The sequence below is a fragment of the Bufo bufo genome, chromosome 2 (genome assembly GCF_905171765.1).
Source record: "Bufo bufo chromosome 2, aBufBuf1.1, whole genome shotgun sequence".
Lineage (NCBI taxonomy): Eukaryota > Metazoa > Chordata > Amphibia > Anura > Bufonidae > Bufo > Bufo bufo.
The window spans coordinates 511,776,825-511,791,434 of NC_053390.1; the positions used below are offsets into that span (position 1 = coordinate 511,776,825).

Below are 14,610 nucleotides of genomic sequence, written 5' to 3' on the forward strand. Positions count from 1 at the left end.
TTCACACCTTAAGAACACATGCATTTCAGGATGTAAAGGGGTTTACTTGCAAAAAAAAACACAATATAAGCTATATGTGGGAAAAAAATTGCCGGCTGCCCCATGCTTCAGTAAAAAGACCACTTATTAGAGAAGCCTGTCCATCCCCCCAATATTCTGAAACCGTTATCTCAGCAATAGATTTTCTATTACTTTATGTCTTATGTATATCCCATGATTGACTGGCCAATATCACCCTGACCAACCCGCAAACATGCGTTCTTGGCTCAATCATGGCGCTTGTCTCTTAGTAGGAGAAAGAGAAGCCGCTACCAGACACTTTTGATAGATGCTTATAATTCAAAATACACTGTTTTCATTTTCCCGACATTAAAGGGGTCGGCCACTTTGTGAGTACTGTACTTGTAATCAATGTGTAGGTAAGATGACTATATGGCACTTACTAATATAGCTATTGTTGATATTCTGCGCCGTTTGCTATATTTCATAAGCCATGTCCCTTTTGTATGGTAAATCTTCTGTACTGTCCACATAGAGGGCCTGTCCATAAGATGGCCGCTTATGGAGGGTCATGTGACCAGACACATCACTCATTCTCCTTTAGGGTCCATTCACACGTCCGTAGAATGGGTCCGCATCCGTTCCGCAAATTGCGGAATGGGTGCGGACCCATTCATTCTCTATGGGGCAGGAATGGATGCGGACAGCACACAGTGTGCTGTCTGCATCCGCATTTCTGGAGCGCGCCCCCCCATCTTCCGGTCCGCGGCTCCGGAAAAAAATAGAACATGTTCTATTCTTGTCTGCAATTGCGGACAAGAGTAGGCAGTTCTATGGGGGTGACAGCCCGGTGTATTGTGGATCCGCAATACACTGCGGTCGTGTGAATGGACCCTTATTCTAACCCACAGCACCTGCACTACGAGAGGGCAGATGCAGTGTATTTGAACTGAGGGTACATCATATGGAGGTGACCTGCCATGTCACATGACCCTCCATCAGCAGCTATTTCATGGATAAGACCCTGTGTGTACATCACAAAATACTTGTCAAACAAGGAGGCATAACCTTATGAAGTATAGAAAATAACACATATTTTCAACAAAGGCTATATTATTGCCATATAGTCCTCTTACAAACACATTGGTCAACTGTAACCAGAAAGTGGCCAACCCCTGTAATCTATTTTGGCAGTCTTCAGTTGAAAATGTTACTTAGGTGGAGGGGCGTGGCCTGTGAGCGCATGGAGTGAGACGCACCGTTCACTGCTCCTGCCGATATCCTGGACTAAACTGGTGGTAGCACGCTTCGGTTTCTTAGAAAAATCTTATCTGGTGTGAGGGAAGTGTCCGGTAGCTGCTGTGACAAAGTTTGAAGCCTGAACATGCCGAGGAAATCGAGCAAAGTCATGAAACATGACAGGCTGGAGGCGGGCAAATATGGCGCCGATGGAGGTGAGGAGACGGCGCTGCAGGAGGCTGTCAGCCAGAGTGTGGCTGCTAAACTTAGCAAATACGCCCGTACAGAAAGTGGAGTGGGTGACTGGGCCTCTGATAAAGGGACTGAAACATTTACCTCTTCTGATCAAGAGGACGGTTCCATGGATGGCAACGGCTTGGATATAGCCGATCAGCTTGCACCAGTTCCTGCATTACCTGTTAAGGATTCTAGAGGCCCTCGGGCCGTGTCTACAGAGGAGCCCACTCTGAAGGACATAATGACGGCTGTGGCAAGCTGTAATAGCACCCTTAAAGTGCTTACAGTACAGGTTGGCAGTTTGAGATCGGATGTCTCCATAATAAAGCATGATTTGCATAAGATATCTGAACGAACCTCTGAACTGGAGAAGAGGGTGTCATCATTAGAGGATGCAGTCCAGCCTTTGCAGATGGCGTCCAAGACGTCTTTGAGAGATATTGCTGCCTTGTATGCCAAGACAGACGATTTAGAAAACAGATCAAGAAGGAACAATCTAAGAATTGTAGGAGTGCCGGAGAAGACAGAGGGGGCTAATGCCACTGAATATGTGGAGAAATGGTTGTACCAATTATTTCATGAGAAAGGCCTATCTACCTTGTATGCGGTGGAGCGGGCGCACAGAGTGCCCACGCGGCCGCTTCCACCAGGCAGACCTCCTCGTCCTATTCTTGCGAAGATATTACATTTTAAGGATCGGGACACTATTTTGCGTCAATCTAGAGATAATGAAGAGATGGTCCTGAACGGGGTCAAGGTGTCTATTTTCCCGGACTACTCAAATGAAGTGCAGCGGCGGAGGAGTCGTTTTATGGATGTCAAGAAAAGGCTTAGAGGGTTACAGGTTCCGTATGCCATGTTGTTTCCTGCGAAATTACGTGTTGTGGCACTCGGATCCACCAGATTCTTTGAGGATCCGGAGGAGGCAGCACAGTGGCTGGACGTCCACGAAAGACAACTGAGAAATGGGGCCCCGGACACTTGAAGGAGACAGATGTGTTGCCTGGTTTAATCTCCTTATATGTTTGCATTTTATTGTCACTTTAATGTTACACCAGTTAAGAAGTGTACTTTACAATGCTACCACATGTTAGATTTTGAAGTGGGAGTAGGCGGTTAGGGGAGAAAATGAAGTGTTTCCCTACTGTGGAGAGGATTCTCTGCTTAAGGGAGGGTTCTGATAGAGTTAAGGATGACTGTGATTCACTTGAGGGCAAGTTGCTCAGTGAGCGCCCGGTTTTTGGGTTTAGGGGTGAAACAGTGGAGGTAGTTGTCTCCATTTGTAGTATTCTGATAATGGGGTGGTGGGAGGGGGGGGGTAGGGAGTTTGTTAGGAGTAAGATAAGGGGTGAGAAATCTGAATGGATGAGGTTTGAGTGGGGTGTGAGATGCAGATATGTCATTATGTTCTACCATGACACAGGTGATTAAAGTTTTGAGCTGGAATGTGAGGGGTATGGCTGATGCAAGAAAAAGACTGAGCATTTTTCACTATTTAGGGCGTTTTCAGCCTGCCATCTTTTGCTTGCAGGAAACGCATCTGACTAGTGACATTGTACAATGGTTGAGCAAAAACTGGGTGGGTCAGGTGGTACATGCGACGCATTCCTCACATTCCAGGGGAGTAAGTGTCTTAGTGCACAAGAGTATCAGGTATGAACATGTGCAGCAGTGTGTAGATGATGAGGGCAGGTATGTCTGTATAGTATGTAAGATTGATGGGATTCACATGGTGTTGGTGTCAGTTTATGTGCCACCGCCATTTGCTTCTCCTTTGGTGCGGGCAATTATGTCGTTTGTGGCGGACTTCCCTGGATTGCCGTGGCTACTAGTGGGGGATTTTAACTGCACGCCGGATGATTGTTTGGATAGATGTCGGGTGGAGGGATCTGGTGGATCGCCTGGAAGTGCAGCTTTGAAGAATATTATGACTGAAACTGGTTTGGTGGATGTGTGGAGAGTGCGCAACCCGAGTAGGCGCGAATATTCGTGCAGATCTGCTACGCATCACTCATTGTCACGCATAGATCTGGCACTTGTTAATGACTCTATGCTGCCCCTGATCCGGGGAATTGTTTATCATCCTCGGTCGTTGTCTGACCACTCCTTGGTACAGATTGATGTGTGCTTGGGGGAGCTTAGACAGGGACCGAGGTTGTGGAAATGCAACCCACATTGGCTGAATGTTTTGGGAGACTTATCTGAGTTATCTCTGGCAGTTAGAGAATACTTTACAGTTAATGCAGGGACGGCCTCAATCCATGGTGTCTGGGATGCTATGAAAGCGTTCTTGAGGGGAGTATTAATAAAGGAAATTAGTAAACACAAATCCAAGTCTAGAGAAGCGGATGTTAAGGCGCATTTACAAGTTGCTGAAGCTGAAAGGGTGTTTGGTAGGTTGCCCTCCATGGTTAACAGTGAGATGTTGGCGGTTGCTCAGGAGCAGTTGAGATGTCACTTAATTCAGGCCGCGGAGCGGAAGCGTAGTTTTTACCGCCAAAGATCTTTTGAGGAGGGTGAGAAGGTAGGTCATCTGCTGTCTGTAGTATCCCAGGCTCAGCGGGGTTCCTCCTGCATACAGGAACTGAGGGACGGAATCGGAAATAGTAGGCAAGATACAAAAGGAATACTGGATATATTGAAGGGTTTCTATGTATCCCTGTATGAATCTACTGTCCCTAGTTCTGGGGACGCTCTGTCTGTCTTTTTTTAGAAGGGGCGCAGCTGCCGGTGTTGTCGGATGAGGATAGGGAGAGACTGGAAGAGCCGATTACACTTGAGGAACTGGAAGCTGCACTGGGTGGTATGGCGAATGGTAAGGCCCCTGGGGCTGATGGATTACCTGTAGAGATATATAAGAAATTACAGGGGGTGCTTCTTCCTGAACTGTTTAAGGTACTGGAACACTCACTAGAGACGGGTTCGCTACCACACTCGATGCAGGAGGCTATAATTGTAGTCCATTCCCAAACCTGGGAAAGATCCCAAGTTTCCTGACTCATATAGGCCGATTTCGCTTTTAACAGCTGATGTAAAGCTCCTAGCCAAGGTGCTGGCGAACAGGTTGTCCAGGGTGATTCTGACTATTGTGCATTCTGATCAGACGGGCTTTATGCCTGGGAAGTCAACTGCTATAAATATTAGAAGGATATATGCTAGTTTGAATATCCCGGCAGACAATGGTGGAGACAGGGCTTTGCTTTCTTTGGATGCCGCTAAGGGATTCGATAGTGTAGAATGGTCCTATTTGTGGGGAGTTTTGAGAGCTATGGGTTTTGGAGCTCGGTTCATACAGTGGGTACAGGTATTATATTCAAGTCCCAGAGCCCGCATTAGAGCCAATGGGGGATTGTCAGACAATTTTAATTTGGCCAGAGGTACCAGGCAGGGATGCCCACTGTCGCCCTTATTGTTTGCATTGGCCATCGAGCCATTAGCAGCCCTAATACGCCTGTCACCTCATATTGTGGGGTTCAGATATGGTGAGGTTCAGAACAAGGTGGCTATGTATGCTGACGATACCTTGCTTTTCTTGGGCGATACTGGGTCATCCTTGGATGCTGCCATGTCACTTATAGATAGATTTGGAAATTTCTCTGGACTAAGGATTAATTGGCAAAAATCTGCTTTGATGCCGGTGGATGGACAGGACTTTTCAGTGGAGAGAGTGGATGATAGAATTCCCTGGGTGAACAAGTTCAAATATTTAGGGCTATACATGACGCCTAGATTGCTGGACTTTGAAGAACTAAATCTGACCCCCATGCTTGCTACTTTCAGACTCAAGGTGAGAACTTGGTGTAGACTATTTCTGTCAGTAGTGGGAAGAGTGAACCTTTTAAAAATGGTAGTAATGCCTCAGCTGCTGTATGTACTTAATAATGCTCCTGTCTGGATCCCGCTAGACAGATTCAAGAAAATACATTCCATATTTAGAGATCTTATATGGAAGTATGGTCAAGCAAGGATCAAATTAGAGACGCTGCAATACCCTAAGACAGAAGGGGGTTTGGCAGTCCCTAATGCTTGGATTTATTTTCTGGCATCTCAGTGCCAGCACTTTAAGGGCTGGATGGATTTTCAGGTTCCAGATGTGACAGGCAAGATACTGCAGCATTGGTTGGGCAGTCGAGACCTTATGTGTATTCTGGAGGGGGCGGGAATGCATGGAGGGAGAGAGAAAGTTTTACTTATTGAACTTATGAAGAAAGTATGGGCGAAGGTGAAGCAGCTCAGAGGTGTGGGAGGAGTTGGTGAGCTTTCCCCAATATGGAATAATAATCTATTGCCAGAATTCACGTCCTTGTCAGGATTTAGGAATTGGGAATCCCATGAGGTACTGAGGATAGGTCAACTAATCGAGGGTAATGTTTTTAAATCTTTCCAGGGAATACAACAAGAGTTTAAGGTCCCCAAGAGATGGTTTTATCAGTATTTGCAACTGAGGCATGCCTATGAGGCCACGGCAAGGAAAGGGTGTAATATAGCTAAATTGGATGTGGTACAGAAACTTATTCTTCCCAAGGGGAGGAAAAGAGGATTGATATCACAGGTGTATACACTATTGTTAGATAAGTTTCTAGATGGGTTTCCTCTGTCGCGGATGACGAAGTGGGAGGGCGATTTGGGTGCAGTTTCCAAGGATCAGTGGGAGGATATATTAGAGGCAGTTCCTAGAGTGTCTTTAAGCGAGCAGGCTAAATTGTCTCAGCTGTTTATTATTCACAGAGTATACAAAACACCAGTATTTTTACAAAAAATCGGGGTTAGGAATGATGATAGGTGTCCGAAGTGCATGGAGGAAGGAGCGGATTTGATACATATGTTATGTTATGGTCGTGTTCTGTGATAGGAAGATATTGGGATGAGGTGCTGAACATGATCAATCGCAAATTGTAGCTGAGATTGCAAAAGGATCCTAAGGTGTGTGTGCTGGGATATGTGTCGGAGATAGGAGGAAGTGAATTGGTCAAGGTGGCGGTGGGAAGACTGTTATATGTGGCCAGGAAACTGGTGGCGCAGAGGTGGATCCAGGGGAGTCCGCCGACGATCGAAGAGTTTGAAAGGAGGGTGAATGACATGTTGATTATGGAAAAAAGTGTGTTTGTTAAGAGAGGTTGTCCTCAGAAGTTTGAGAAATTGTGGAATGATTGGATGTCTCATACTCATATTGTGTTATAAATTATGACAGAAGTTTTCTTACTCCTTTTCATGGAGGGGGGAGGGGGGGATGGCGGGGGGAAAGAGCGTTAATTGGATATGCTTTGTGCCATAAAAAGTGTTTGGGGATATATCTTGTATTGATGTTGTATATTGTATACATTTTCAGGTACCCATGATTGTTTATTCCTTACTGCTGTAGTTGGCATTTTGCCTGATGATGCAATTTATTATTGTATTTTGTATTTTATTTTTGTATGTTCCATGGTAAAATGTATAAGTGTCTACAGAAAATGATTATATCATAAAAACGATTTGATTCAGAAAATGTTACTTAGGTGTCTGAAATCTGCACTCTTTGCATTTGTGCAGCCAGAATAATATTATGGAAGGCTAACTGGTGAATTCTTCTTTCCTACAGACTACACTGTATGGCAAACTGGTTGCAGCCAGGCAAAAAATTGCCAGTGAGAAGGATATCCCACCAGCCGTATTGGCTACCAACAAAGTGCTTGTGGATATGGCTAAAATTAGGTAATATATTCTTACAAGTTATGCTGTGTATTTTTATTTTTATTTTTTGTAAACGTCCATTGTCTGAGGGTCTAATTAGATAGATAGACCGACAGACCGCTCCTCAACATTGAAATTGCAACACAAGAAGGAATAGTCATGGAATTATGGAAATCGGGAACAATAGAAAAGCTAACTTTGCAAATAGTAAGAAAATGGAAACAAATTATTCAAAATATCTTGATTTATTTAGATTGAGTATGATCGCCACGCAAAGAAGTACACACACGTACACGCTTTGGGATGCTATCAATGAGGTTATTAATGGTTATCTAAGGACACCTGCCACCCTGAATCCATTTGGGCACACAAATCATAAAGGTCTGCTGTTGGCAGCTCCCTTTGCAGTTGCCGACCAATGACATCCCAGATGTACTCGATGGGAGACAAGTCCGGAGACGCTGCAGGCCATGGTAGCATGTTTAGGCCACACAGGCTTCACACAGTAGCATGAGAAACAGTAGTGTTGTCCTGTTAAAATGGCTTCTGGGACACTTGGAGAAATGGTCGTACCACAACCAAACGTAATGCCAACCTGTTAGTTCACCTGAAATGAAGACTAGAGGTCTACCATACATTATTCCACCACACACCATAATCCCAGGAGTAGGACCAGTGTAACGTTTCCTTATGAAGGCCTCTTCATAGCATTTTCTATTTATCTCCAGACCAATCTCTGACCAGCATTGCATCCAAGACAAAAATGGGACTCATTGCTGAAGGGGATAGATCTCCATTACAGCCTTCTTAGCTGCCTTGCTGTGCATCATGATAGATTTGAGAGCATGAAGGCAATGGAACACCTGTAGCTGGACATCTAGCTCATAACCCAATGTCGTGCAAACGCGTTCTGATAGTTTGTGTAGACACATTCATTGTTGTTTTCCCAACCATGCAGTGTTGAACAGTGCTGACATCTCGGTCTAGGCGCGAAGTGATCTGCCGGGAGTTATAAACCGAGGTCACTCTGTTCAACGATGCTGTCCCTCTCACCGACAACTGGAGCGTCGACAAACAAGAGGGATCACACAATTATCCCACAAAACTTAGGCTACATGCACATGACAGTGAAAAAAAAGGACACACTGTCAGTTTTTCATGGCCATATATCCATGTGTGTGTCCATTTTCTGGCAGTTTGTCAGTTTTTAACCCCTTAGTGACCAGACTGTTTTGGGCCTTACTGACCAAGCGTTTTTCTTCCTTTTTTCATTGTCATTGAGCTATAACTTTATTTTTCCGTCTATATAGCTTTGAGTGCTTGTTTTTTGCAGAACAAGTTGTAGTTTTTAATGGCGCCATTTTGGGGTACACATAACTTAACTGATTAACTTTTATTAACTCTTTCTGGGAGGGAGATGGGATAAACAGCAATACTGCCACTGCGTTTTTACGTTATAAATTTTACGGCGTTAATTTTTTGGTATAAATAACATAATATCTTTATTCTCTGGGTTAGTACGATTACAGTTATACCAAATACCTTTAGTTTTTTTTAGGTTTTACAACTTTTTTGTAATAAAACCCCTTTTTTTAAAAAAGAAAAAAATGTTTTTACATTGCTTCCCAAGACCCATAACTTTTATTTTTGAGTTGCGCGAGGGCTTGATTTTTGCGGGACGGCTTGTATTTTTCATTGGTATCATTTTGGAGTAAATGGAGCTTTTTGATCATTTACTTATTACGTTTTTTCGGTGGCAACTAAGAATAAATTAGCAATTCTGTCTGTTTTTCATGGAGTTTTTTTTATTTAATTTTAAATTTTAAATTTAAATTTTTTTTTACCACTTAGTAGTCCCACAAGGGGACTATAACACAGTATTTTAATTGCTTTTAATATGCAATGCACTATCTCTATAATGCATTGCATTTTAATAGCAATGCTATTTTAACATTGACCATAGACGCGCACAGCCTACTGGAAATTACTACAGCCGGGACCAAGGCCTACATCGGAAGCCAGGTAGCCTTCAAACACATCGGCACTCCTTGATCGCATTTGCGGGGTGCCGATGCGAGACGGAGTCCGCTCCCTCTGTCACCGATTTACATGCGGCAGGCGCCATTACCCGCAGCATGTAAAGTGTTAAACAGCCCGGATCAGCACTTCTGCCGGTCCAGGCTGTTAGAGCAGGTCCGCGGCTCTCAAGTGAAAAAGCGGTAGCCCAGCCTAAAGGCTACTTTCATACTGGCGTTTTGGTTTCCGTTTGTGAGATCCGTCCAGTTGTGCCCTAATGCATTCTGAACGGAAAAAGATCCGCTCAGAATGCATCAGTTTGTCTCCATTCCGCTTTGGAGGCGGACACCAAAACGCTGCTTGCAGCGTTTTAGTGTCCGTCTGACGAAACTGAGCCAAACGGATCCGTTCTGACACATAATGTAAGTCAATGGGGACGGATCTGTTTTCTATGACACAATAGAAAACTGGTCAACAAAACAATTAAACAATTAAGATGTAGCAGGTGAAGAAAATGAAGAAAGGATCCCAGCCGCAATCAATTGACAATTCAAATAGTAAGTATTCCATAATAGCAGTGGTAGGGTTAAATAAAGTTTCAAAGTAATGATGCAGCTGGGATGTCTTCAAGTTTTCTAAATGTAAAGAGAAAACAAATTATTTGATACATTGGTTTGCAACAATGGTACATGTTATTCATGTACCATTGTTGCAAACCAATGTATCAAATAATTTGTTTTCTCTTTACTTTTAGAAAACTTGAAGACATCCCAGCTGCATCATTACTTTGAAACTTTATTTAACCCTACCACTGCTATTATGGAATACTTACTATTTGAATTGTCAATTGATTGCGGCTGGGATCCTTTCTTCATTTTCTTCACCTGCTACATCTTAATTGTTTTGTTGATATCGTCACCATGGTAATGTGATGTCATTTCCGCCTTGGCGGGCTATTTAAATGCTGTGTGCTTATTTCTGTTTGTACCATATCCTATACGTCTGAGGAAGGCTCCAGATGTGAGTCGCAACGCGTCGACAATAAAGATTTCCTTTTCTTCAAGCTACAGTGAGTGCCGGTCTTTCCTTACTATATTTATGAGATCGTGATCTCGGACGCGAGCACCACGCCATTTGTTACGGAGTGCCGGCTGATCATCACTTTTAACAATAGAAAACTGATCTGTCCTCCATTGACTTTCAATAGTGTTCAAGACGGATCAGTTTTGGCTATGTTCAAGATAATACAAACGGATCCGTTCTGAACAGATGCAGACATTTGTATTATCTGAATGGATCCGTCTGTGCAGATCCATGACGTATCTGCACCAAACGTGAGTGTGAAAGTAGCCTAAGGCCCCTTAGTGACCGCCGTAAAAACACGTATCGGTGGTCACTAAGGGGTTAATGGCGATTTCGCACCCTTTTTTCATAAATCAGATTAATTTCATTGATTTATGTGTTTTTTTTTGCATGCCAACACCTGCAGTGCCCTAAGTACACCCCACAGTGTCCTCAGTATCTTTACTGGCCCCCTATAATGCCTCCCATAGTAGCCCCAGTATATACAGTATTTATATATACGGTCCCACACATTGCTACCCTGTATGTAAAATCCCCCCAATAGTGCCTTCTGTATATAAATTCCCTCCAATATTGTTCCCCAGTCTAGAATACCCCCCAATAGTGCCACCTTATGTATGAAATGCACTCAGCTCTGCCACCCTGTATATTAAATGCCCCCAGTATAAATTTTTCACAAATTTTGCTGGATGCAAAAAAATAACTCCCCTCATCCACTTGAACGCATTGACACTTGCTCTGCACTGGAAGTACCTGACACGCCCAGCGTCATGACGTCGCATGTGACATCGTGATGCTGGTAGCGTCAGGTCTTTCCAGTTCAGAGGGAGTATCGGCACATTCAAGTTTGTGTGTGTGTGTGTATATCTAATATATAAAGCTGAGTGTGTGTGTGTATGTATGTATGTCCGCTAAAGGAATCCAGACCGTCGCATTTACAATCACAAAATTTTGCACAGTGCCTCCTGTGACTCGGGGAACGTCATAGACTATGTTTTGATTAGAAATTTTCACCCCACACTTTCCAATTATTCAATTATTTGCCCAAAAATACGCTTAGTAACCTAACCGCCAAACTACAGGAGCTATTGTCTGTTGGCTGTTGTGGCAGTAAGCCACAAATTGGTTCCTATAGGCAACAAAATACATTCTTAGTATAAGGCAGCTTATGTTTGAGTTAATATGATTTTGATTGTGACGCTTAGCCAACATTGTTGTAGAGGCTGATATAACTCACATGACCGTAAGTGTATGCTAATTATGTGGGGTTATATATACTGGCAATTAAAGACAATAATGCCCCGTAAAAAAAGGAATTCAATTGGGCGATTACCAGGCCGCTGTAGAGGTCACTGTTAAGGGGGCAGGGGACTGTGGAGGTCACTATTAAAGGGGCAGCTGCTGTGGAGGTCACTGTTAAGGCAGCAGGGTACTGTGAGGTCACTGTTAAGGGAGCGGGGTACTGTGGAGGTCTCTGTTAAGGGGGCGGGCCCCGGTAAAGGTCACAGTTAAGCGGACTGTCCCCTATTGAGGTCACTGTTAAGGGTAGGGGTGCTGTAGAGGTCACTGTTAAGGGGGCAGGCCCTTGTGGAGGTCACTGTCAAGGGGTTGGGGTGCTGTTTTTATTTTATTTGTTTAAACCCCTAAAAGTAATTTTAACTAATTTTTAATGGCCATTAGGCGAGTGCACTCCTGTCTACACAGCAATTAAATATGGGCCCATTGATTTCAGTGGGGTCCGTCTGGCCGTGAATAGCTCTATAGACTGCAATGGTTCTGAAAACAGCTGTGTGACAGCCCGTTTGTCTGTGTGCATGTAGCCTTAGGGTCCATCCAGACGTCCGTAGTGCATTGCAGATCCGCAATACACCCAGCCGGCACCCCCATAGAACTGCCTATTCTTGTCCGCAATTGCATCCATTCCGTCTCCATAGAGAATGAATGGGTCCGCACCCGTTCCGCAATTTTCAGAACAGATGCGGACCCATTTACGGACGTGTGAATAGATCCTTAATTTGATTTTTGAGGTTTCTTTCATGCTCTTATCACATGCCATATGTCACAGATTGGAGCTAAGTGCTTGAAAATTTTATTTTCTGCAGATCTTAGTGATACATGCTAATGCCACGATTTGCATAACTTTATGGCTTTGGTGTTGCAATTTCAATGTTGAGGAGTGTATATAAACTTTGCATTCGGAAAGTATTTACACCCTTTAGCTTTTTTTTATATTTTGTTATGTTGCAGCCTTGTAGCAAAATTTAAAAAAAAAAATCTAGATTTTCCCCATCAGTCTGCATTCAATACTCCATAAATAGAAAATGAAAACAGAATTTTAGAAATGTTTGCAAGTTTATTAAAAGGGGAAAACTAGAATTTCACATGGACATAAGTATTCAGACCTTTTTGTTTGACACTTGATATTTAGCTCTAGGGGCCTCCATTTCTCTTGATCATCTTTGAGATGTTTCTACACCTTGGTTGGAGTCCACCTGTGGTAAATTCAGTTAACTGGACGTGATTTGGAAAGAGACACATCCATCTATATAATGTGTCACAACTGTCAATACAGCAGCAAAGACCAAGCCATAAGGAGGAAAGAACTGCCTGTTGAGCTCAGAGACAGGATTGTGTGAAAGTACAGATCTGGAGATGTGTACAAGTAATTTCTGCTGCACTGAATATTCCCAAGAGAGCAGTGGCCTCCATAATTCTTACATGGAAGAAGTGTGGAACAACCAGAATTCTTCCCAGAACTGACTGCGCCAGCAAAATAAGCATTTGGAGTAGAAAAGCCTTGGTAAGAGAGGTGACCAAGAACTCAGTGGTCACTGGTTGAGATCCAAAGATCCTGTGTGCAGATGGGAGAAACTTCCAGAAGATCAGCCACTGTCACTGTAGCCTGCCATCATTCTAGGCTTTATTGCAGAGTGGCCAGAAAGAAGCCTCTCTTCAGCTAAAGACAAATGAAAGTCTGTCTGGAGTCTGCAAAAAAGCACCTAAAGGACGCTCAGAATGTGGGAAACAAGATTCTGTGGTCTGATGAAACAAAGATTGAACTTTGTGGCTTTAATTCTAATCGTCATTTTTTTGAGGAAACCAAGCACTGCTCATCAACTGCCTGATACCATCCCTACAGTCAAGCATGGTGGTGGCAGCATCAGGCTGTGGGGGGGGGGGGTGTATTTCAGCGGCTTGGACAGGGAGAGTTGAGGGAAAGCTGAATGGAGCAAAGTGTAGAGATATTCTTAATGAAAACCTGATCCAGTATACACTGGACCTCAGACTGGGCCAAAGGTTCAGCTTCTAACAAGACAATGACCCTAAGTACACAGCCAGTACAATACAGGAGTATCTTAGGCCTGTATTACACCAACAGATTATCTGGCCAATCATTGGGCAGATGGCTTATTACACACACAGATCTTGGCTGTGGCTGTCCACTGATGGTCCCTATCCAATCTGACAGAGCTTGGGAGAAGATCCCCAAAGTCCAAGTGTGCAAACCTTGTGGCGTCATACCCAAGAAGACTATAGGCTGTAATCGCTGCCAAATATGCTTCAACTAAGTCCTGAGGAAAGAGTCTAAATACTTATGTCAAATCTTATGTGAAAAAGTGAAATAGATATAAATGTGTGTATGTATGTGTATACACACTATTATTGACTTTGTATCATGCTGTTCCTATACACATTTGCAGGCCAACTACAGTTGAAAATATGAAAAAACTTGATGGGGTATCAGAAGCAAAAGCTAATATGCTAGCGCCCCTTGTGGAGGTTGTGAAAGAATTCTGCCTCACCAACAGTTTGAAGGTATTGTACATTTATAGTTGGATGTTTTCTGCTGGGTATAGTGCTTCTCATTTTAGATAACATTTACTAGCAGGCAGATTACGTCTGTCATTTTGACACATAACAAAGCTCAGCTTTCTGTTTTTATGGAAAGAGAACTAACGTACATGCCACATAACTCATTTACCTTCAGTCTCCCAATATTCAGCTTGGCAGATCCTTTATTTCTTTTGCTGCAGGCTGTGTGATTCTTTAGAGCAGGCATGCTCAACCTGCGGCCCTCCAGCTGTTGTAAAACTACAACTCCCACAATGCCCTGCTGTAGACTGATAGCTGTAGGCTGTTCGGGCATGCTGGGAGTTGTAGTTTTGCAACAGGAGGTCCGCAGGTTGAGCATGCCTGCTTTAGAGAGTTTTAGAAAGTTGGCATAGTATAAGGAACATTTATAGTACTCTTTGCTCCACTTCTGGAAATGCAGTATCTTCAAGATGTAGCAAGTGTTAAATTGAAGGCTCGTTACATACCATTAAAATGAATAGTATGTAGTGTGATAAATGTCAATTTGGT

The 14,610-nt window shown here is 43.5% G+C and overlaps 1 protein-coding gene across 2 annotated transcripts in view; it reads left to right on the forward strand.

Annotated features, from left to right (window-relative positions):
• The window catches only part of WRN (WRN RecQ like helicase), a 230,960-nt gene that overhangs the window by 173,001 nt on the left and 43,349 nt on the right, over positions 1-14,610 (forward strand). For both annotated transcript variants that reach the window (XM_040417879.1, XM_040417880.1), the window contains 2 exons: positions 7,058-7,170; positions 13,950-14,064. In XM_040417879.1, coding sequence (XP_040273813.1) covers positions 7,058-7,170; positions 13,950-14,064 — 228 coding nt within the window. The remainder of the gene's footprint in view (positions 1-7,057; positions 7,171-13,949; positions 14,065-14,610) is intronic.